Here is a 25529-nt window from a genome sequence, read left to right on the forward strand (position 1 = left end):
AATTAATGCAGGTTGATACAGTACCTCTTTAACTGCCGAGGCCTACTCTCCGGTGGAAGCCGGGCTGGGCCCCGAGGAGAGCTTCCTCTCGCTGGCCGACATCCTCATGTCTCAGGAGAGGCTGCCCTGCCGCGCCGAGGCCGCCTTCCCCCGCTTGGCTGCAGTCCTGGGAAAAGCCAGCGCCGCCGCGGCCCAAGACGCGCTTCCTGAGGTAAGGACTACAGCTCCCGGCGGCGCCCGGGGCGGGAGTGAAGACGGAGCGGGGGCGGGGTTTTCTAGCGGCTTCTGTTTTCCTCCTCGCATAGAGCTATGACTTTTAAAGAGTGACCCGCTCCTAGTTTCCCGTGTGGAGATCGCGAGTTCGTCTTTCCCCCTTCCATTGGGGGGGGTGTCACATTAGGCCCCTCAGGAGACTACACACGGCCACATCCACTCATCACATCCTTCCCACCACCCAAACACACAAATGACAGATTCCGAAGAGTCTGAAGGGCCCACAAAGGGAATCTAATCCAAGCTCCTGCCATGCCTAGGATCCATAGAGGGGTTTATCACCAAATTCTGCCCTGCTGTGCCATTCCATACCCAATTTTTTTTAACCCTGGTGAGATTCTCAGAGCCATAGAAATGCCCCTGGGTGAATACATGGAGCCTGTGGGCTAATCCAGAAAAGACAGGGGTATTCCTGGCCAGCTCTAAGGTAGATTAATCCTGTGCCGACAGGGCTACACTCCCCCCGCGGCCGGGTGCGGGGCTTGGTGCGGACAGGCAACAGCGCGCCTCCAATGGCCAGGTGCCTCCTTTTCGGGTTGCGAAATGTATCGGGTTACGAACGCGGCAGCGGAATGAATTAATTTCGTAACCCGAGGTACCACTGTACTTGAAATTTATATATATTTTTAATATTTTCAAGCCGTGGATACTTGAATCAGTGTATAAAGGATCTGTGGATAAAGAGGGCCAACTGTATAGGATGGGGGACACCTGGCTTAACAACACTACATGAGAAAGGGATCTAGGAGTTCTGGTAGACCACAAGTTGAACACAGTGTGATGAGGCAGCTAAAAAGGCCAATGTGATTGTAGACTGCATCAATAGAACTATAAAATTAAAAAAAAAATGTTGACAAGCTGGAGTGTGTCCAGAGAAGGGTGACCAAAATGGTGAAGAGTCTGAAAACCATGTCCTATGAGGAGAGACTTAGGGAGCTGGGAATGTTTAGCCTGAGAAGAGACAGTTAAGAGGTGGTATGATTGCCAGTTACTGGTGATCAGTAAGAGGGCTCTAAGTATTTGAAGGGATGTCATATTGAGGAGGGAGCAAGCTTGTTTTCTGCTGGTCTAAAGAATAGGACTCAGACCAATGGATGTAAGCCTAGGAAAAGAGATTCCACCTCAACATTAGGAAGAACTTCCTAATAATAAGAGCTGTTTGACAGTGGATGATGCTCACTTGGAGGGTGGTGGAGTCTCCTTCTTTGGAGATCCTTAAACAGAGGTTGGATGGCCATTTCTCGGGGGTGTTTTGATGGTGAGTTCCTGCATGGCAAGGGGGTTGGACTGGATGGTCCTTGATTTCTCTTCCAACTCTATGACTCTATCGTATACAATAAATTTAAACTAATTCAGAACATTCTGTTGATCTAATCATTATTTTATGCCCACCAACCAGTTATAATGGATTCACTGCTTCATTTCATGGAGAAACACTAATCCAGAAATTGCCATCCTTTAGTTTCTGGAAAGTTTAGGTATTTATTACAGCATAATCCTAAACACATTTTCACAAAAGATTCCTCTTTGCTTCGCAGAGATTCTTTCCCATTTAGGTATATCCAGGAAAACCTAAATCTTGTTCCTGTTTATTTTATTTTAACTCAGAATAAAACTAGAAAGAACAGGAAAAAAATCTGTGACTTTTCTATTTGTCTGGATCTGCTTTTAGTGGGAATACATCATATCTGTAAGAAGACATTGTGGGGTGCAGGGCTGAGGTTTTGGATTATGCCTCTAATTTATTTAGACTCTGTTTTGCAGCAAACCAATATGATTTAATTGTTACAGCAATCAGCAAGCAGTATGGTTGCTCCTGAAACATAATAAATTTTACAATGGAGTATTTGACTAAAATAATCTTGATTGATAGCACTTTAGATAGCACTTCACTCTGCCGTGAAGTTATCTAATCTGTAAAAATGACATTGTTACCTTCAGCTGTCATCAAAAATGTAGTGAATTTACTAACAATTAATAATTGTTTCAAAACAGCTTCCTTTCACCTTTAACCACTGCTAATGATTAATTTTGATTTCCATCCATCATCAGGCAGAGAAAGAATGATTTTAGATGATTTGTACAATTGAGAAAAACAGTTGTATCCTCTTTAGTTGCCTTCTCTAAACTAAGGCATAGCAACAGATTTAGCCATTTCCTCTACAAAAGGTGCTACAACTTAATGACTATTTTTATTTGTATTTGTTTTGTACCTTTTCTGACTCCACAGAAATAAAAAATGAAACAAATAAAACAAAACAAAATCCTTTTGGGGATGGGACAATCAAAGTAAGAACAGCCTTGCTTGATTAGCAAAAAGGTCTACAGTATCCTGTGTTATGTTTCTACAAGCAAAGAACAAAGACAACTTCCTCTCCTCTTTGAGTTTTCTCATGTATATTCTAACACAGGTATGAGCTACTCTGGTAGATCTAGAGGGCATTTTCACACTTCCCTGGACTCAGTGGGCCATACCTACTTATTTTTGAAATCCCAGTACCAACACCCTAGAAACCTGCAGGGACACAAGTGACTATTTTTACCTTGAAAAATGTGTGTGTGTTGGAGTTGCATCTGGGCCCCCTGATGGATGGTAGTTGTCCTTTGTTAATACTGTTTACTCATTCTGTTCTAATACCAATAAATACAGCCAAAAGTGCACCACCCACAAACAACGGTGAGCTACTGCCTAACTTTTGGTAAACTCAAGTTCTACAAAGGCATATGCAGATGAACCTCAAATTCTAAAAAGTGAAGTGCAAGCTGCAATAAAAGAAATGGCAAAAAATATGTCCTTAGGAACAAATGATATTCCAATAGAACTGCTGCAATTCAGATTGACAGTCAACTCTATTGCTAACCAACATATGCCAACATATATGGAAAACAAAGTGATGGCCAACAAACTGGAAAAGATTAGTATACATCTCCATCCACAAAACAGGAGACAAAAGAGACTGTAGCAACTACAGAACCATAGCACTAATCTCCCACACAAGCAAAATTATGCTCAAAATACTTCAACATAGACTCCAACCATACACGGAGCGAGAAATCTCAGAGGTCCAAGCAGGGTTCAGGAAAGGAAGGGGCACCAGGGATCATGCTGCAAATATACGATGGCTAATGAAGTACAGCAGGGAATTCCAAAAGAAAATCAGCATGTGCTTTATAGACTATAACAAAGCCTTTGACTGCATAGATCATGAAAGGCTATGGAACACCCTTAAAGACATGGGGGTGCCAATACATCTTGACAGTCCTGATGAGAAATCTGTCAGGACAGAACATGAGAAAACAGAATGGTTCCCAATTGGCAAAGGGATCAGACAAAGGGGTCTGCTTCCTTGGAGGTCTTTAAGCAGAGGCTAGATGGCCATCTGTCGGGGATGCTTTGATTTGGATTTCCTGCATGGCAGGGGGTTGGACTGGTTGGCCCTTGGGTCTCTTCCAACTCTATGATTCTAAGGCTGCATCCTATCACCCTACCTATTCAACTTATATGCAGAACATATTGTAAGGAAAGCAGGCTTGGACACGGAAATGGGAGGAGTGAAAATAGGAGGAAGAAATATCAATAATCTGTGATATGCTGATGCCTAGCAGAAAACCTCACAGATCTGGAACAACTACTTAGGAAGATCAAAGAAGAAGTGCAAAGGCATGCTTACTGTTGAACATAAAGAAAACAAAAATAATGACCACAGATAACTTACACACATTCAAACTAGACAATGAGGAAATAGAAATAGTAAAAGAATTCTCATATCTGGAATCAAACATTGTTCGGCACAGGGACTGCAGCCAGCAAATCAGAAGATTAAGAATAGGGAGGGCGGTTATGAAAGAACTAGAAAAGATCCTAAAATGCAAAGACATACAACTCAACACAAAAGTCAGAATCATACAAGCCACTGTATTCCCTATTACCATGGATAGATGTGAGAGCTGGACAGTTAAGAAAAAAGATAGGAGGAAAATAAACTCATTTGAGATGAGGTGCTGGAGAAGAGTGCTGAGGATTCCATGGACAGCCGAAGGACAAACAAATGGCTCCTAGAGTAGATCAAGCCAGAAATATTCCTAGAAGCCAAGATGACAAAACTTAGACTGTCATACTTTGGACACATCATGAGAAGACATGGGTAATTTTTCCAAAGTTGGGAAATAATGTTGGGAAAGGTAGGAGGAAGTAGAAAGAAGAAAGAGAGGAAGTCTACATGCTAGATGGATGGACTTTATTAAAGAGACCATAAATATGAGTTTGCAGGAGCTGGGCAGAGCAGTAGTGAACGGGGGGCCTGGAGATGTCTCATCAGTAGGGCCGCCATGGGTCGAGATCGACACAAAGGCAGTTAACAACAGCAAAAAACATTTTTATACCTATTAAGGCTCCACTGTGGGACATCTGTTTGTGGAAGTCCGAGGATGTGGTGTTAGTGTTACATCACCAAGGATTGATTTGTGAAGAGCACCTCTTTGGTGAAGGACTAGTGATTATACCAGAGTGGAGGCTTATTCCACCAGCTTAGCATCCCTTGGTCTACGACTGCTGCCATCATAGCATATATTTGTGTGCCTAATTACATGTTCTCCCTTATTCATGAAGCTAGTCAGGAGGTTCAAATAATTAGAGAAAGAGATAATAAATTTATTTAAAATTATAGAACAAATAACAGGAGAAAAACATATTCTATACAGGAGGGAGAACACAAGCTTGATGTTCTATTGATTTCAGGATGATAATGTTTTCTTATTCAAGGCATCATCCAACAAAGATATTACTGTGGCTTCAAGAAGCTGGCTATGAAAAGCACAAGTTCTACCCCAGAACCAACCATAAGCTCCACTCCAGATACCTCACTGACTTGTTCTTAGGACACAATGTTGTTGTCTTCCTTCTGGGATGGTTCTTGCATGTTGAATATTTTCTTGAAACTTTTCCTACAGTGTTCACCAGAGAATTCTGTCACTTCAGGTCCACCACATGTATTGTTGCTCTTTCTTGAAGGCTGTCTCATGAGTTTTTATCTCCTCATTTGCCGCACTGCTCATACTTGTGGCCTCAAATAATCTCAGCCTCTGCTGACATCTTTCCTAAGTGCTGATCTTATAATTCTGCTGCTGCTACATTTTCTCCCAGGCTTCTGTGTCCCTTCAGACTGCTGTCCAGTTTTGTGTCCCACTGACTCCTACTTTATTCCCCTTGACACTCACTTGCACACAATCTTTTGCCTGTTCTAAATCCGGTACAAATTTTATTGGGTGTCCCCAAGTTCTAATGTGTCATAGTGTGTGTGTGTGTGTGGGGGGGGATTCCTATCTACTTTCTTTCTTTCACTGGAATTCTATGTTGTGCTAAACGTTTATTTAATGTCATTATAATGGTTGCTGTTTTAGATTTAGTCCTTTTCCAAAAATATTTTCTTGGGTATACCAGACAATTGAGCGCTTACCAGAATGTGTGTAAAGTGTGTAGAGAGTTCTCACATACTGGCTTTTTGTCATACTGAATAATTTCACACTGCTTTGCAACTTTACTGCTCAGTTCTGACTTCTGATCATTGGAAGCAGAATGAATAATCTCAAAACAACTCTCTTGCTCTTTGTCATGGTTTCTACCATTGTGAAAGTTTCATTTTTCTCATTCCCCTGCTTTGCATTTATGGAATTTGCTATTGTGTGCCTTCAGGTTGTTTCTTATGGCGATCCTATCATGGGAGTTTCTTGGCAAACGTTGTCCAGAAGGGGTTTGCCTTGGCATGCTTATCAAATTTGCAAATGACACTAAATTAGGAGGGGCAGCTAACAGCCTAAGGGACAGGATCAGAATTCAAAATGATCTTAATAAATTAGAAAGCTGGGCCAAAACTAACAAAATGAATTTCAGCAAGGAGAAATGTAAGATACTACACTTGGGCAGTAAAAAGGAAATGCACAGATACAGGATGGGGGACAGCTGGATTGACAGCAGTACATGTGGAAGGAATCTAGGAGTCTTAGTGGACCACAGGCTGAACATGAGTCAGCAATGCGATGCAGCAGCTAAGAAAATCAATGCAATTCTATGCTGCATCAACAGAAGTACAGTGTTTAGATCTAGGGAAGTAATAGTACCACTCTATTCTGCTTGGGTCACACCTCACCTAAAATATTGTGTACAGTTCTGAGCATCACAATTCAAGAAGGATGTGGACAAGCTGGAAATGTGTCCAGAGGAAGGTGACCAAAATGGTGAAAGGTCTGGAAACCATCGAGTCCTATGAGGAACAGCTTAAGGAGCTGGATATGTTTAGTCTGGAAAAGAGAAGGTTAAGAGGTGACATGATAGCCTTGTTTAAATATCTGAAAGGAAGTAATATTGAAGAAGGAGCAAGCTTCTTTTCTGCTGCTCCAGAGACTAGGACCCAGAGTAGTGGATACAAACTACAGGAAAAGAGATTCCACCTCAACATTTGGAAGAACCTCTGTCTTGATGGTAAGAGTTGATTGACAGTGGAACACACTCCCTCGGAGAATGGTGGAGTCTCCTTCTATGGAGGTCTTTAAGCAAACGCTGGATGGCCATCTGTCAGGCGTGCTTTGAATGTGTCTTCCTGAATGGCAGAGGGTTGGACTGGATGGCCCTTGGAGTCTCTTCCAACTCTAGCATTATACAGTCGGCCCTTCTTTTACACGGATTTTTTATACACGGATTTAAGCATCCATGGTTTGAAAATGTTAAAAAAAAAATTCAAATATTAAACCTTGATTTTCCATTTTTTTAATAAGGGACACCATTTTGCTATGTCATTATATTTAATGAGACTTGAGCATCCACGGATTTTGTTATCCACAGGGATCTTGGAACCAAACCCCAGTGTATAACAAAGGTCCACTGTATGATTCTATGAACCAAGCTTTAGCCATGCTTTGAACCCATTTACTGGGGACAGTTGTTACACTGGAAAGTCTGTAATTTTCTTGTCCCATTGTATAAAATGGGATGACAACCTCCATTTGCTGCAGGTTTCACCAACTGTGATGGCCCCCTCTTCGCCCTTCAGAAGCCACCTGAACTTTTTTTTTTACTTTAAAAAAAAGATACCATTAGGACCTGAATTTTCCTGTTAAATATAACAGATATAATATCTGATAACTTGATACAGGATGAAGTGAGTGTTTTGCTTTATATGATTACTGCCGCCTGGATGACGTATGCGAAATATTGGAAATTAAATGCAATACCAACAGTAGAGGAATGGATCTTAAAATTGAATGATTTAGCAATTCAAGAAACTCTATCAATGCATGAAAATAATAAAGCATCCCAACAATATGAAGGTAAATGGAAGGAGGTCGTGAAATTGTGGGATAATAAATAAGGACCACGGATAGGCGAAGCAGATCTTAATTTAAAATTTGAGACAATTTAAAAGCTTATAATGGTCATATGAATGGAATGAAACAAATTATATGTATAATAATGTGATCTGGAGCAAATGTAAATCATTTCATGGGGGGGGGGGGGGGGGGAAGAAGCCACCTGAACTAACTGCCCCATGAGGAAGAGAAATAGGACTATCTGCTTTGTGGTAGTGGTGATATCATCTGGACATCCTGAATCTTACTTGCAGTGATGCGAGTGACAAAAAGCCAACAGATTCCAACTAGGTTTCAGAAGGCCCAGGGGCTACGTACACTGCAAGACTAAAGAAGGCCACTGGATTATTTTCTGAAGCTCTCACCAAAGCCTGTTTTAAGAACTCATGAGCAGCTAATTTCCATCATTGGTTACTATGATACCTGCTAGTTTTCCAGAATTGTTTAACATTTAGAATTGTTGCTGAAGAGTTCTTGCTTCCCCTTCCCCACCCTAGGCTCTTTGTTGCATTTTCCTAGTTTGTAACCTGAGGTTTTTACTGATTGTTAAGACTGAGAGTAGACTTTTGTGCTGTTTAGTGGAATATAAATGTTTTAAAATAAATGAGTAAGTATTGTTATACAGGTACTGGCTAACGTCCAGTTCTCTGAAAGAGGATGATTTTAGTGACAGATCATTTTTTGTTTAGTAGATGAATTCCGTATATTTCTTAGGCTATTAACACAGATTGCTAAACTATTACTATTACCTGACATATGGGAAGCATGACCCTTCCTGTAGCAGTAGGTGTTAAGGAGTTCATTCTATACTTGTTTTTCAAAGAGGAGTGGATGGGGTGGGAGACAACACTCCCAGTTATGTTGAAAGACCTGCTGTTGGGTACAGTCTGGATTTTATTATAGCTCCACTCCCCACTTTTGGTGGTTATTTAACTCAGCAGCATAATGCTCAGAGGACAAGGGTGCTCTTGAGGAAGAATGATGTCTAGTCTTGGACACTTGGAGGAGAAAGGGGGGCATTTGTGACCCCTGTCAGGGATCCATCAATCAAGGCCTAAAACAAACATGAGGCGATTATTTTTAATGTCTTCAGTGTGTTACCTTCTGAATGGGCTGTGATTAGTATTTCCTTTCCTTATTTCCTCTTCCAGTCAGCCCAGCAATTTAGTATCCTTGTTGGATCAATACCATTCCACAGAAAAGGAAGACACTTCTGCTACATCGCGTGTGCAAGTCAATCTGTGCTGTCTCTGTGCTACCTACCCAAACATCTCACTTTTTCCTGATATCTATAAAGGCAGCGAAGATAGTTATTAACCTGAGGTCACTAAAGTCTCCTGAGTCCTACTGACACTGAACAGTTGGAATCATACACCAGTTCTGATCCAAGCAACCCAGTGTCAAGCTACCTGAGGGGGACACTGTGCACTTGCAGAGAAAAACTTTGGTAGACCTTGTGTATTTTAACACATTAAAATGGCTCCTGGCAAAGAACAGAAATAAAAAACATAATGCAGAAATTGGGGCTTCAATAAGTATATTACGTTAATGAGTTATATGCACAAATGTAGTTGCTGTCCTCTATGTGATCCTCTTGTTGAAAAGTGGTGCTTGATCCTGCACTATACAGACAAGCAAAGAAATTCAAAAGAAGCCCTAGAAAAGGAAAAGGCAGACAAGTGACACTAATACACAGCCAGGAGAAATTATTTCTGTTTATAGACTGCAGTTTAAGGCATAATACGTCAGTGCCCCAGCAGGAAATGTTCTAGCAGTAGCCCAAGGTGAGCTTGCAGCTGAACAGCATTGTGAGACTCACAACTACTTTAGTTTATTCCATTTATCTGGTCAGATATGACAAAGATTGTATACTTGCGCTGTACAATCAAATCATGGGCAGAGGAGAGAAGAGCATTTTACATTCCATTTGTATTAAACTCTGTATTTTCTTACAGAGAAGATAAGGGGAGCAATGAAAAGGAAAGCAAAAGTTGCACCTCACATTGGGAGGTGTGAAAGAAGAAAGCTATAAAAGCTAAAGAGCTAGTGATTCAGAGACATACCATATATACTCGACTATAATTCGAGAAATTTATGCGCCAAAATGGACTCCAAAATCATGGGAAGACTTATATACGGGGCAATAAGTTAATGCTTATAAATTTCCAGAAAGAAGAAGTGCCCACCTGCCTCTGTAGCCATGTAACAGCTCCCCATTTGAATCCCTGGCATGCTGTACTCTCTCTCTCCCCCTGTGTACATGTGTGTTTGTCATCCCTCTCAGCCTTCTCGCACCACCAGAGCTAACAGGCAGCTGCTGAGGCAAGGCAGACAAACACACAGAAAGTATGTCCAGGCTTGTATCCAGTTTTGTAAGCCATGAACCCGAAAACCCTGGGGGTGAAGGGCAGAGAGAAAGAAAGATCGGTACCCCGTTTTGCAAGCTATGAGCCTTGGGAGTCTGGGGGTTAAGAGCAGAGAGAGAGTGGGGTCTGTCCTCCCTTTTGCAAGCCATGAGCCCTGGGAGTCCTGAGGGTGAAGAGCAGAGAGAGAGAGTGGGGTCTGTCCTCCCTTTTGCAAGCCATGAGCCTTGGAGATGCTTTTGGTAAGGGGAAGTGTGTGTGTGTATGTGTGTGTGTGCGCGCGTGCTGAGGTTTGTTTCCCCTTTTCCATGCGAAGACTGTGACCCTTGGGAGAGGTCCAGAGAGGGAAATATAGGGAGGGAAGTAGTGCTTTGTTTCCCCCTTTAGATCTTTTGTAACATGCTCCAGTGTTTGACCCTCGACTTATCCACAGGTCATATCAAAATCCATGAGTTTGAACCCAAAAACTGCCCTCGACTATATGAGATCAACTTATACATGAGTGTATATGGTAACTTGTTCACTAAGAAGTCTCCATCTTCAAATCTCAGCTGTGCAAACCTATGAGTTGGCTTTAACAAGTTACTTTGCCACAGTCCCAGATCTCCGGTACGTATTCCCATATTGACCAAAATAATGCATGTGAAGCACTTTGAGCACACACACACTCTACATAAACAGGATGTATGAAAAACATAATGAGTTTGTGGCACATCTAACAGATCTCAGCTGCTTTCACATTCATACAGGTACATGAATTCTAATATGTGTTTTATTTTCTTATGTCATTGGATTTGTTAATCAGACAGGCCTACAAGATTGAACTGAGGTGATGTATGTCAATAGAGTTGTTAGAAACCAGACGGCATGAACTTCATTAAAACAGTATGTAGACTTTGGGGAATTTGCTGTCGCTCCCAAAGTCTGCTGCCTGACAAAACAGACTTGCAGACAAATTTGTAATGCTGAAATAGCTTGGTGTCTTTTGTGTTCTCTGAGCTCTGACTTGCTTTTAGTTAACTGGGCATTATGAATGTCATACTCTAGATCTGTTCAGATGAACCCTTATGCCTCTTTACCATGAAAGACTATCTAATTTACCATGGCAAGAGAGCAATTTTCTAAGCAAAAGCAAGTAAAATAAATTAATTAATTAACATTTAGTTCTTGTCCCTAGGCTCTGGAAATCCCTTCCTACTGAGGCTAGAATGATATTGGCTCCTGGCTGTACTTCCATCGGCAGGCAGACTTTTTTTTTACTTTGACAGATTTCTGAGAATTGATGGTTTTTAAAGGGAGAGCCATTAGGAGAGTGCTGCACTGTTTTTATTTTTCACTGTACAGTTCTTTTAAGCTGCTATTTATTATTCTAACCTATAGGTTTTAAAAATATACTTGCCGGTTTAATTCCACTTAAATGTTGACCTTATAGTCAACTGTTGTATTTTAATTTATAAACAGTTTAGGGGGAAAGACGGAGTATCAATGAAGATTATATAAACCAGGGTGTGCATCTCCAGGGGAGGGCTTTGTGATAGTTCCACCACCCTTACAGGTGTGGCTGATGAGGACTTGTGAGAGAACCTTCTCCATGGCTGTGGAACTCCCTTCCACATGAGGTCTGATTGCTCCTCTCCCTCCTATCTTTCTCCTATCTTTAGGCAGAGCACCTGAATTTTAACTATAGCGTTGTGGTGTGTGGGTAATGTCATGTGCTGTACTCTTCACATTTTTAATTTTTTACTGAAGCTATGTTGTAAACTTATTTTAAAGTGTTCTAACTGTTTTAATCATGCTTTTGGAGGGCCACCATGGTGCAGTAGTTTGAGTGTTGGATTAGGACTCTGGGAGACCAGGGTTCAAATCCCAGCTAAGTCATGTAAATCCACTGGGTGACCTTAGGCAAGTCACACTCTCTTAACCGCAAAGGATGGCCATGGTAAAAGCCCTCTGAAGAAATTTGCCAAGAAAATCCTATGATCTGGCCAGTAAAAGTCAGCAATGATTTGAAGGCATGCAACACAACAATTATGCTTCTAATGATACTGATATTTAACTATTTTTTATATTTTGTAATCAATATTATAACTGTCTTTGTTTGTTAAACTGTTGTAAGCCACCTTAGATCTCATTCTGGGAAAACGGAGGGATTTAAGTGCAACAAACAAACTGATACATGCATACATATATAAAGGACTTGGACATTAAATTATCCCAAACAAGCAATATATGAGGCTATGGGGGAAAAAACCTTTAGTTTATAATGCAGGCTAGTTATAACTCACTCAAAGAGTTTTGTAGGATCATCCCCTCAGAAAGCAATGTACAAAGAGGAAAGAAGAAATATCACTTAGGAGTACAGAAAACTGTTGTAAACTATGGTAGTAATTCAAGAGTCAATTTGTGATCCTGTGGTCAGGAATAGTAAAAATGAAAGGAATTTAGGACTTGTCTGCCTGTGGAGGCCCTTCCCACACTAGCTAGATGCACAGACAGCAATGGCTAACCTGTAGCGTATTATTAACAGCGGGTACTGGGATTAGCCACCTGTAGCTTTCCTCCATGCTGGGGGGCTTGTGTCAACCTCCTCTTCTCCCAGAGGGTTTTATCTGTTTCTAACCAACTGACTTTAGTCAAACATCTGTGATTGAATTTTTAAAATACTGGTGTGGTGTTGTTTTTAGTGGAAATACGTATTTTAAAAATGGATATAGAACCCAAGTGATTAAAGGAAGTGTGTGCATCGTACACAGATAACGATCTGAAACACAGATGTCCTCCAGTCCTTCTGCAAAGATGCATAAAACCTACCTAATTTCACTTGTAGCGGGGATGGTTTGTAATTCATAGCTACAGTATCTCCCTCTCTTGTATCACAGTCTCTGTCAGAGATTGATGCTGCTGCTGGATCCTGTTAAAAGAAAAATAGAAACATTAGGTATGCTTGAATCAGGGCAGATGTCACAACAGTTAACATTCCCTTACTTTTTAAATTACTGCTGGGACAGCTGTAAAAGTGTCCTTGATTGATATTCTTGCTCTTAGAGTCTAAAGACCATAAGATAGGTCGTGCATTAAAGTTGCAGTAGCTTCAGCTGTCTATGATGGCTTACCCAGCAACTGCAAACACAATAATGCGGGGAAGTTGCATCTCTGGCTCACCCACTCAAATACTCGACATATCACAATTCTATTAAAATGGCAAACAGCCTGGAGAAAATACTCAGGTTGATCCCCTAGGGCACCAAGAAAACAACAACTTAATGTAGAGTTCAAACCAACAGAGTGACCTTAATTGTCATGTCGGGAAGGTAACAATTCCCATCATAACCAGTTAACAGTGGGCATAATCATCTAAGAACTTCTTTTGTGCAAAAGCCAACGATACAAGAGTGCACTGAATCTTGTGAGTGTCTTACCCATAATAACCTAAGACAGAATTTTCAGAACCTAGCCTTTCATCTATGGCTCTTTCAAATATTTTTATTTTCAGCTCTAAAATTTTCTTTAAGGCAAGAAGAGAACATCCACTTTCCAAGGGCAATCTATATAAAACTCCAGAGGTGTTTTTACTGTATTCCACAAAATCCCATAACACATGAAGCAGATTCATACTGTCTCATTGCTGACTGAACATTTAAACAATTCAATGAGAACTTCAAAAGCTGTGAACAGTCTTCATTCTTTTTTAAAAATCTAAGCAGTTGCCCCTGAAAGCTCATCTTTGAAATACCCACCAATCCCTTAGTAGACACACCATGGTGCAAAGTGTATGTTCTTGATACTTATTATTACTATTATTATTATTAACCTTTATTTATAAAGCGCTGTAAATTTACACAGCGCTGTACATACAATCTTTTTAATTGGACGGTTCTCTGCCCTCAGGCTTACAATCTAAAATATAGAAACCAAATGGAATGCTCTGTGCAAATGTATGATTTGGAGACTGTCAGTGTTCCTTGAACTTGGAAAGAAAATGCTGTTCTTGACCTAAATGTGGAAGAATATTAGATTATGGAATTTTACGTAGGGACAGCAAATAAAGATGTAAAATTTTCAGAAGTTTTGAAGCCATGGAAAACTAGAAGCATGAAATATCAGGAGAGGGAACTGAAATACATGAAATACTTTCTTCCTTCCCAAGCCTAAAGTTATTTTATTTTCCTTCTTGAGTGAATTAAGTGTTGTTAAGTAATAATTTACAGATTCCATATAGAAACAATTAATAAGATTTAAATGTTCTTTTTGTTCTGTTGGAAAACTTGGAAAAAAAGTTCTCAGAAAAATTAAGAAACCTATCTCTGCCATCGTTTTGGGAGGGGGACTTTATATCTCTAGCATCAATATTCAGTCTGCATCCTTTCCTCCAAATCCCAAATAAAGCTCTCTTTGCTATAAAAAAGGTTTGAAACTCTGCAGACACAAGACTCTTCTCACAAAGAAATATGCAAGGGATATTTGTTCAGGAAGCAATGGGATCCTCTGCCAACAAAATAATAATAATCTGAGGAAACGTTTTTCCAAAATGTGACTTCAAGTAGCTATTCTTCTAACATCTTGCTGTGTGCAGGATATACTTGAAGACAAGTACCGCCATGACAGCAGACCATATGAGTCCATCTTGAACATACAGTGGTACCCTGGGATACGAATGCGCCGCCTTACGAAATTTCCGGGTTACGAAAAAAATCCATAGAAAAAAACTGTTCCGGGTTACGAAGGTTATTTCGGGTTACGAAAAATTTTTTGGTGCTTTTTGGTGCTTTTTCGCACGAAATCGCGGCTTTTAGCGCTAGCGCCTATGGCTTTTTCGGGTTACGAAAAAAATCGGGTTACGAACGCCGCGGCGGAACGAATTAATTTCGTAACCCGAGGCACCACTGTACTGTTGGTTGAGAGGAGGTGATTTGCATGTTAATCTGTGTATTGATCTGTTGTTGAATGGCAAGGCTTAAAGGGTATCCATTTACTTAATGATCCACCGTCTGCTGGATCTCTTCCATGACAGCATTCTCTGAAGATGTCACCACAGCTGCTGGCGAAACATCAGGAATAAACTCTTTTAGAACATGGCCTCATGCCTGAAAAACCCACAAAAAACTAAAGTGCAACTCTTTGTACACCTATTTTAATGCTAGCACCGCAACAGGATTACAACATAAGAATTTCATAAATGGAGGAAAATTAAGCCAAGCTTCACAACGTACCACTGTATGACAAGTTAACCCCATGCAGCTCACAGGGGCAGGAGGAAGTTAAACTCTACAAAGGTTGTAAGAGCCAACCAGTTTCTCACTAGCTTTCTGACAATTTCATTCTACACAAACTGGATGAGGCAACAAAGGGATTAGCTATCTTGGAGTTGATCCTAACCAACAGAGAGGAACTGGTCAGTTAGGTGGAAATAGTGGGGTCCTTGGATGGGAGTGACCATGTCCTCTTGCAATTTATTTTACAGAGCTAACTAAGGGGGAGCCAAAAGTCATCAGCCACTGGTTTCAAGAAAGATGATTTCAGCAGGGTTTGGGAAATACTAAGTGAGGTCCCATGGTCAGCAATGCACAAAGGAAAGGGAATTCATAACACATGGAGTTTCTTAAAGATGAGATACTGAGGCACAGTTGCAAATATTTCCAATGAGGAAGAAAAGCAGGAGATATCTAAAGAAACTATGGTGGACATAAAATGAACTTTCAGATGAGCTGTGATCTCAAAAAAGAGACATTTATAAGAAATTGAAGAAGGGGGAAATCATCAGAGAGGTTCATAATAAATACCTAGTACTTGTAGAAGGAAAGTCAGAAAAGCTAAAATTCAGAATGAGCTAAGACTTGCTAGAAAAGTTAACAATAACAGAAAAGATTTCACAGTCCTTTTCACATGTATGGTCAGCCCTTCTATCTTGCTTTGGTCAGACCTCACCTCCAAGGAAAAAGAATTCATCACCTTTCAAGGCAGATCATTCTACTCTCAGACAACTTTTACAGTCAAGACATTCTTCCTGTTTAGGTGGAATCTCACCTAGAATACTATGGCTTGGGCTCAACAGTTCAAGAAGGATATCGACAAACTGGAATGTGTTCAGAGAAAGTCAACCAAGATAATCAAAGGTCTGGAAACCAAGCCTTGTGAGGAACGACTTAGAGATCTGCGTATGCTTGGTTTGGAGAAGAGAATACTGACCGGTGACATGACAGTCATCTTTAAACATCTGAAGGGATGTCAGGTAGAAGGAGTTAGCTTTTTCCCCCTTCTGCTCCAAAAACTAAAACATGAATCAGCTGTGGATGCTTGAATCCATGGATAAAGAATCCGTGGATTCAGAGGGCTGACTGTAGTACATTTTGTTCCAGAATTATTTTACCAAGATCATTACACTGATTAGAAAGTGTTTTAAAGAATCAGAGACATGGAAGGAGTCTTCAGGGAGAGGAATCCTGGCTTAGAGAAAACAAGATAGAAAATAGTATGCAACTTAAGATGGAATGAAACATGACGCAGCCTGCAATCAGAATTCCTGCACATGGAATTGTTGCACAACAAAAATGTTACCCTCATCTCTCAATCAGATTGAGATTTTTCGTAACAGTATATGTTTAGTTTTGAAACTTCCTCTGTCCCATTTTCCACATTTAAATTTCCTAAAGTACAGTTAGCCCTTGGTATCTGCTGGGGTTTGGTTCCAGGACCAATGGATACCAAGTAGTCTCTAAGCAGTTTACAACTAAGTAGTCTCTAAGCAGTTTAGAACGTGTAAGGTAAGGGCATAGTAAAACGGTGTCCCTTATATAAAATGGCAAAATCAAGGTTTGCTTTTTGGAATTTATAATTTTTGGAGTATTACCATCCATGAATGCTGAATCTGTGGAGAAAAAAAAACCTGTAGACATGGAGGGCTGACTGTACTTTTTGTCCTGGGGAATGAAAAGTATTTGGGAACCTTGCCTCACCTAACTCTGGGCCCAATCTCTAGCCCTGCTGCTTACTATCATTTTTGAAAAACGTGTGAGAAATTCTACTGAGGGATCTTCTACACTACATCATTTGGCATCCCAAAGTATAAAATGTCTGTGTTGTCCAGTAGTCTTCCTCAGGCTGGATGTTATGAAACAGAAGGGGTGACACTGCTTATTAACCAGTAAGGGTGCTAAGGTAGATATCTGTTTAAGTTAACAAGCTGACCTCAGTATTTTCCATTATTGTCCACAGAGTTTATAAAGTGTCTAGAGAAGGCTGCTTTTATTATGATATTAACATGTAACAGCTCTGATTTGTTATAGCAAATAAAATAGGACGAAATGCAGGAACTGCTTCAATATTTCAAGAATATGAGCATCCCTAATAATGATGGGAGTGAGCCCATGCGCACAATAGAACATACTTCTGAGTAGATATGCACAGTATTGCACTGCATATTTTACCACCATCTCTCTCACTTCCTTAGATTTTGTTGCCTTCATGCTCACCCATAAATTCCTGTAATAACAGTGCTAAGAGAGTGTCTGTGCCCTTTACATAGCATAAATCAGGTCATTAACACTGCAAATTAAAGAAACACCAAAGTTCTTGCCTTCTTGCCTGCAGCTTTTTGGGAGCACTCCAAGAAGGATGGAGATAGCAAGCAATAAACTACAGAAAACAAGGCTCTGAAGCCTTTACCACAAAGCCTTCTATTGGTTATAAGAACAATATACATATTTTCCCCTCTTTCTAACAGAATTGGGCAAAGTGTGGCCCTCCAGATGGTTTTGTATTACAATGCCCAGCATTCTTTGACACTGGCTTTGTTAGCTGGGGCTGTTGGGATTTGCAGCCCAGCAGCATCTGGACAGCCATGCTTTTTGTCAATCCCTGTTTTACAGCCAAATCCTTAACATACAACACACGCAGGTCTGAATAGCATATTATTGTAACGAGAAACATCTCCCACAATGGCATGAATTGCTGCTTCAACATTTGCTGCAGCTTAAGTACAAAAGACGGAGATACAATTCCTTTGACTCTTCAAATCACACTTGAGAGATTCAAGAACAAATAGAAGCAAATTTTAGGAACCCATGCTTCCAGGGACATAAAGAGGAGAAGATTACAAACTCCCACTTTTAACTTGCACCTGCTTTGTAACACCTTAAAGGTGAATACATTTACTATGGCTAGGGTTGCTATGTCCCGCCTGCAGACGGGACAATTACGTTTTTTGGGCCCTGGGGGTGTCCCTGCCTGGCTTTGCAATGCTGTCCCGGCCGGGGCCCTTGACCCACAGACCTCTCCCCGCCATTTTATGTTTTTTAAATTTTTTTTAAAAACCAGCCCCTTGCTGCCATTTCTGAGGGCTTTCTGGGGGCGGGGCTTTGATATCACCTTGGCCCCGCCCCACACGTGACCAGGGCTGGTGGTGCGCACGCGCACAGCCCCAGGAGTCCTACTCTGCCAGGAGAAGCTCCTCCACGTGGCTGGAGGAGAGGAGGCTTTTCTGCTGGCCTGGCCGAGGCCCTTGGCCTCTCTCCAGGCACTGGATGCAGCCTGGAGAAGAGGGAGGGGAGAGCCCAGCGACCAGCTGCCCAGCCAGGCCCTCTCTCCTCTCCCTCCGTTGCCTGAGGGGACCATTGGGGCTTCAAGGTGGGTTTGCCTGCTTCAACTCTTTCCAGGGGGTTTCTCTGGCAGAACGGGGCTTGGCTTTATGGTCTCCAGGGTTTGAGCCCAGTGCTCCCCTTACCCACTTGGTCTCCTCCTCCTCTCCTTTTCCCCTTCACCTTTCTTCTCCTCTTCCTCCTATTCTTCATTTTTCTCCTCCTCCTCTCCTTCTTTTCCTTCTATCTCCGATCCTTCTCTCCTTTGCCTTTCTTCACTCCCTCCTATCCTTCGTTTTCTCATCCTCCTCCTTCTTTCTTCTACTTCTCCTCCTCCTCTCCTTCTGTCTTCCTTCTTCCTCCCTGCCTGGGAGGGGGAATACTGGAGCATGGGGGGGCTGTCTGGGGCCTTGGCTCCGATGGGCTTCCAACTGGTAGGGGAAAAGAGCAGGCACCATCAACTTGGCCTTTTTGTGAGGTGAGAGAGTGTCCTTTGCTCAAGGAATATTTTGGGGGGATGTATGTTTAGATGGGGTTTGATTTGGCCTATTTCTGAAGCTGAGAGAGTGTAGTTTGCCCAAGGAATTTTTTTTGGGGGGGAGGATATTTGTTTAGGGAGGGGTTGGCTTTGAGTTCTTCTGAGGCTGAATGAAAGAAAGAAGTTGGCAGCATGAGCTTTCCTAAAGTCTCCTTCCTCAGATGCATTTAGTCTCAGAGGTGCAACAAGATCTCTTTCATATAAGGATTTATATTAATGTTTTTTAAATTATTAATTAACTTTTTGGCTTTTAGCTGCTTATGTCCTCCATTTTTCTTGAATGTCCTACCTTTTGGGGTAAATTTTTATTCTACATTTGTCCTACATTTTGATCTAAATTTTGTCCTACATTTTTCTACATATTGTCCCAGTCTGGTTGTAGAAAATTATGGCAACCCTAACTATGGCCTAAGCTTCTGTGGACTGTAATATACTTTCTCACAAGTGCTGAGTACCATGATCAGCAAATATACAAACTGGCGAGGGGGACTAGGGTATGTTTTGCACTAAAGATTCCCTTTGACCTAGTTCTGGGAAAGAGGCGCAACATCTGCTGGACCAATTTCTCCCATCCCAATACATGTAGTGAAATATACATCTGAGACTCCTTGCTGGGTGACCTCTACCATCATAAAGTAGATGTCAACCAGCAACCAGTTGTAAAGACTGAGCCTGTGGAATTGCCCTCCCTAGAGCAACATGGCCAGCACCTACTTTTTGCTAGGTTGAACAAGAAACAGCTCAAATGGATCTACTGTAGTAACTAAGTTTGATTATGTTCATTTGAACAGAGAAGCAATAAGGGTTCATAGAGCCATACCAACATGATTGTGTTATCAAAAATTACTGGTGTTGGGAACTGTCACTGTATTTATTTTGAATGCACAAAACAAACATTTTCTCCTGCCCTCCTGGTGGTTATTAAAAACTGAACATGCTCTGTGTAGTCATGCAATGAATCCAGTATCTGATTCCTCAAAATCTCTCTGTACTGTAAAAGAAATTTTTGAAATGGATGGTTAGAACCTGCTAGCCTAGGCTACTCTGCCAATGGGTCAGACTCAGTAACAGTTAGGTACAAAGGTGACTCAATTCATTCCAGATCCAGGGCCACAGTGCTTGAGGACAAAGACTCGAAACTGAACTTCTCCTGACTCTCCGTTGTATTCTCTTATGTGTGGAACTGCTGCATACAGAATTGCCAGTCACCATTTTCTGATCCGACTATAAGAACTTGCCTCAAGAGACAGAGCTCCATCATCATACTGTGTTTGTTTAATCATAGAATCATAGAATCGTAGAGTTGGAAGAGACCGCAAGGGCCATCCAGTCCAACCCCATTCTGCCATGCAGGAAATCCCAATCAAAGCATCCCCGACAGATGGCCATCCAGCCTCTGCTTAAAGACCTCCAAGGAAGGAGACGCCACTACACTCCGAGGAAGGAGTGTGTTCCACTGTCGAACAGCCCTTACTGTCAGGAAGTTCCTCCTAATGTTGAGATGGAATCTCTTTTCCTGCAGCTTGCTTCCATTGCTTAAGGTCACCTAGTGGGTTTTTACTGCTGAACAGAGAGTCAAGCCACTCAAACCACTATTATCACACTGTCTCTCCTCTCAACAATTCTAATACATTTAGAATCAACCCACAACCATGTAGTTATGTAGATGACTTCACTAATTTAGCAGTGATACAAGAAGGGAAAGAGTGCTACCAGACTACTGATAAGATTATGGCATGCCCAAGGCTTAATGATTCTTTAATAAAAATTCTGGTGTAGATGTCATCTAGCAAGATCATTTTAACTTCTCACTGAAGGGAGGGAGGTGTTTCTAACGGTCTCATCTGAGCAACCTGAAGAAAAACAGTACTGGATGATGGATCATGTTGAAAGGGTACTAGATTTAACTCAACTGTTCAGGGACAAGTTTCTCCTTGTGCAGCAATGCTATGGCATCTTACATTTCTTTGCATCTATTAGTGCATGGGTTGCTGCTGGGGTTCATTTGCTGCCACAAGATGGTTGATGGCCACCAACTCAGATGGCTTTAAAAGAGAATTGGACAATCTGTGGAGAAGGTGATAGATGCTACTGGTCATAATGGCTGCATTCGGAATGATGGCAGCATTCCTCTGAATACCAGATGTTGAGGAAAATTAACAGGAGAGAGCGTGTGCCCTCATGTCCTTTCCATTGGCATCTGGTTAGCTACTTTGGGAACATTATTAAGAAAGGACTCTGGCTTGCATGCCTATTTGACTGTACTCTCTCCCTGTTCTTGTCTGCTTTTATGCCATTCTTAGACTGGGCACAGATTAAACAAGCTCTGTTACACCCAGTTACAAAAACGTTAAAGACTAGTTTGGCACCACCAAGGACTACATTCTTTTGGGAGGACAGCTAAGGCTGACAAATGGAGCATGGAAAGATTTACAAACCTTGACTCAGCCCCTTAAATTCAGGTGTGCATCTGTTAAATGGACTGATTCCCAGTTGCTTTGGGATGATGGTAGAAGTTGCAGACAGTGACTGCATGGTAAAGCAGAGCAGTGAGAAAAATCCACAAGTTTGGATTAAGATGCCTCATCCTGTATATCAGCATCTTGACTTCAGAATGCTGCTATAGAAAGGGATGTTTATACTGACCAGATAGACTCCCATGCAAAACAGAAGCTTTATTACTGTTTATTAATTCTTTTATCATTGCTGACTGCCTTCAGATAATTTCCAACATATGATCCTAAGGTGAATCTATAATGGGGGTTTTCTTGGGAAGATTTGTTCAGAGGAAGTTTGCCCTTGCCTTCCTTTGAGGCTGAGCATGCCCAAGGTTACCCAGGGGGTTTCATGACAAAGTGGAGATTCAAATCTTACTCTAGAATCATAATTCAAACCACTACACTACGCTGCCTTTCATTTTTCTGTATCAGTTATATATTCTCTTTCATCCAATGTGCTCAAATGACGTACATATCTTGCCTCCTCTACCTTATCCTCACAACAAACCTGCAAGGTATGTCATACTGGAAAAGCGTGGCTGGGCCACAGTCAGTCACTTGGTCAGTATTACAAAACTACTACATCTTAGTGTTGTTGTTATGTGTCTTCAAGTCAAATCTGAGTCATGGCAGCCTTACTATCAAGCAACATGCAGCTGTTTTGAGCACTGGACTATGACTCTGTAGATCAGGGTTCAAGTCCCCACTCAACCATGGAAACCCATGTGGAAATCTTGGGCAAGTCACACTCTCTCAGCCTCAGAGGAAGGCAAGGGCAAACCCCTTCTGAACAAAACTTGTCAAGAAAACCATGTGGTAGATTTGTCTTAGCATCACCATAAACTGGAAATGACCTGAAGGCACACAACAACAACGACTATAGCATTTTCTTGGCAAGACCTATTCAGAGGTTTGCCATCACTTACTTCCTCTAAGGCTGAGAGAATGTAACCTGCTTAAGGTCACCCAGTGGGTTTTCACTGCTGAACGGAGAGTCAAGTCACTCAAACAACTATTATCACACTGTCTCTCCTCTCAACAATTCCAATACATTTAAAATCTCTAACAGTGGTGTAGTTTATATCAACTGTTTGAAAAAATGAGCTACTGGATACTATTTGAGTATTAATAGGAACAGACAGCAAAACGCTTGGAGGAATTTTAGGACTAAATTTGTTCCAATAAACTTAGACCCTAAGTGAGGAACAGTTCTTCATCAGAACTGGCCAAATACTTACAAGCTGGTTGGTGGCTTGTGAAAACAGAATCAAAGGTTGGAGAGGGGGATGTTAACTACAGTATCATTAAAAAAAAGAACCTTAGAAGCCCAACCATACAAGAAATGCACCAAGAAATAGCACAAACTGAGATGTCATTAAGCAAGTTCATGGCTCGGAAAGCATCACTGATGTGACTGCTAATAAAACCTGAAAAGACTAGTAATGTGGTAAAGTGGAGATTTACAAGTTTAATCCAAAAGCAGAAAGAGAGGAAGGCTGCATGCTAGATGGATGGACTCTATTAGGGAGGTCACGGTATGAGTTTGCAAGAACTAAGTAGAGCAGTGGAGGACAGGGAGTCTTGGAGAAGTCTCATCCTCAGGGTCGCCATGGGATGAAATCGACTCAAAGGCAGTTAACAACAAAAGGTAACCAGAAACCAGTTGATCAGTATTAAAATCAGGAGATCAGTAGGATATTATATGGTATCTCAATACAGAACTTTGGAGACCATCAATTCAAATAAGACACTTAGGGGCTGTGCAGATTAGGGCCATGGTGACCGCATGCCGCGGTTCCGATCTGGCCTTTACATGGTGCAAAAGGGCGCAGCGGCTTTACGGCGCTTCTTTGGTGCTGCGTCATGTGGACGCCACACCCCAACTCCACCCCCAGGCTGGCCTTTCCTGCCAGTCTGCACAGCCTGTTAGTCACCGATGGCCCCAGGTACATCCCAAGTATCTTCGTTGCTTCTTGTGTGATTTTCACTTCCCAATGAAAACCTCAGTTCATACAAGAATGGCATCGATTCATAACAACCCATGAGCTTGGCTTTTGCTGTCTCTCTGTGTGCTACCTTTAAGCTGCCCCTACGAATGCATTTTGGAGGTAACAAACAAGAAATAAAAAACAGGTAAAGGGGTAAAGATATTCCCCATTGACAAGATTGTCATGCCATGTCCAACCATAGGGAGTGGTGCTCATCCCCATTACTAAGCCAAAGAGCCAGCATTGTCAGAGACTAACTACTATGTGGCCAGCATGATTGCACAGAACGCTGTTGACCTTCCCAGCCAAGTTTCCTCATAAATGCAAAGTCAGCAGCTGACAAGCCAGCATGGTCCAACTGCTGAGCTTGACAAGCAGAACAATAACAAACCTCTTGGTACACTGTACTACCATTTAATATTTCTACACACATCCTAGGTCCCCACTTCCAAATGAAAAGAAAGTGAAGCTGAATTTGCAGTATTATTTATTACAATGTAATACAGTAGTATTATGTGTAATATTTTTTCACACAGTCTTGGTCCTCATTTCTAAATGCAAAGGGAAGTTAAACTGACTTCTCAGCATTAGTGGTTCCTCCACATTCGCTGGGGTTTGGGGTGAGACCTCTATGAATGTGGAAAATCTGCAAATAATAAAAAAATATTCTTTTTACCTAAGAGGACACCTCTCTAGCAATTTCCAGGTCCTCCAGTACAACTCTATGTCAACATTTGCCAGAGGTTGATCATAGAGTTATGCTAGAAGATCTACAAATGTCTAGAGAAGTGTTTTCTTTAGGAACTTCTAGGTTCTTCAGCACAACTCTATGGTCAATTTCTGCCAGAGTTGCATTGGAAGACCTAGAAATTCCTAGAGAGAGCATATTAATCAAACCACAAATAATCAAATCCACAAAAGTCAAAAATGGGGAGGGCCAACTGTATTTACATTTGCCTGCACCTCTATTTCTACATGGAATGAGGGAGGGGAGAAGAGGAGGATGTTGCAGTTGCTTGTTGCCTATGGCAACACCATCTAATTCAGACTGCAATTGTCATCAATATTAATAAGTAATTGCATCCAAATTTACAGGTTGGTAGGGCACAAACATACTAGCCACAGCTTGAAAATTGATAGACAAGTGGCCATCCACAGATTTTTACAGGGAATATTGTGCTTCATATGATCGTGTATGGTACATGTTCTTAAGCAAGAATGCACTGCCAGTGTCACCAAAAAGATCAGTTATTTTTTATCACTGAGATCCTGACCACTTGGTTTTGGAAAGTTAAATGTGATGGACCATTGGGGTCCTAATCAGGGATGGGATGGGGATTCGCTAATTTCTGAAATGGAGTTGAAATTAAGAGTTCCCAAACGGTTGGTTCTGGTGCAGAAAGAAAAAACAGAACAAACACAAAATTCCTGCCACTTTGCCAGGACTTTTTTTTCCTTCCCAGCCTAAAGCTGCACAGTTTTTATTGAACTTTCCAGCCTTTCCAGATGCTTTTTCAGCTGACATGTACTGGGTACTGTTTTTCTGTACCTTTCTCTCTCTTCTTCCCCACAGTCCTCCCTCTTTTCCCCCTTCAAAACAATTTGGAAGGTTAATGTATTAATTAGTTATGTCAATGGGAGGAATGTGGAATAATATTAATATGCTGAATATTTAGTTTAGGAGAGGAATCTAAAAGACTTAAGGGGAAAGAGAATATTATTATTTAAGAAACCAGATAGAGCATAAGTCTTTTAAAGGGGAGGGTGAGGGAGGGGAGGGGGATTGCTGTTTGTATGCTTACGTGTGAGTTTTCGTCAGTGTTTATGTATGTCCAATTCTATATGTGTTAAATTGTGAATAAGTAGTATTTTAATCAAAACAATTTTGAAGAAATTGTCATCTGTGAAAAGATGTTACAGCTGGCTGTGGGAGC

General features: G+C 41.3%; 2 protein-coding genes across 6 annotated transcripts in view; both read right to left on the reverse strand.

The window, feature by feature from the left end:
* LOC121924166 (myogenesis-regulating glycosidase-like) overlaps positions 1 to 25529 on the reverse strand; it is a 718305-nt gene that overhangs the window by 114262 nt on the left and 578514 nt on the right. The window lies entirely within an intron of this gene.
* The window catches only part of FAM219A (family with sequence similarity 219 member A), a 90100-nt gene that overhangs the window by 25856 nt on the left and 38715 nt on the right, over positions 1 to 25529 (reverse strand). For both annotated transcript variants that reach the window (XM_042455359.1, XM_042455358.1), the window contains exon 2: positions 12810 to 12909. In XM_042455359.1, the coding sequence (XP_042311293.1) occupies positions 12810 to 12909 (100 nt within the window). The remainder of the gene's footprint in view (positions 1 to 12809; positions 12910 to 25529) is intronic.

This window comes from Sceloporus undulatus, chromosome 2 (assembly GCF_019175285.1).
Source record: "Sceloporus undulatus isolate JIND9_A2432 ecotype Alabama chromosome 2, SceUnd_v1.1, whole genome shotgun sequence".
In the NCBI taxonomy this organism is placed as follows: domain Eukaryota; kingdom Metazoa; phylum Chordata; class Lepidosauria; order Squamata; family Phrynosomatidae; genus Sceloporus; species Sceloporus undulatus.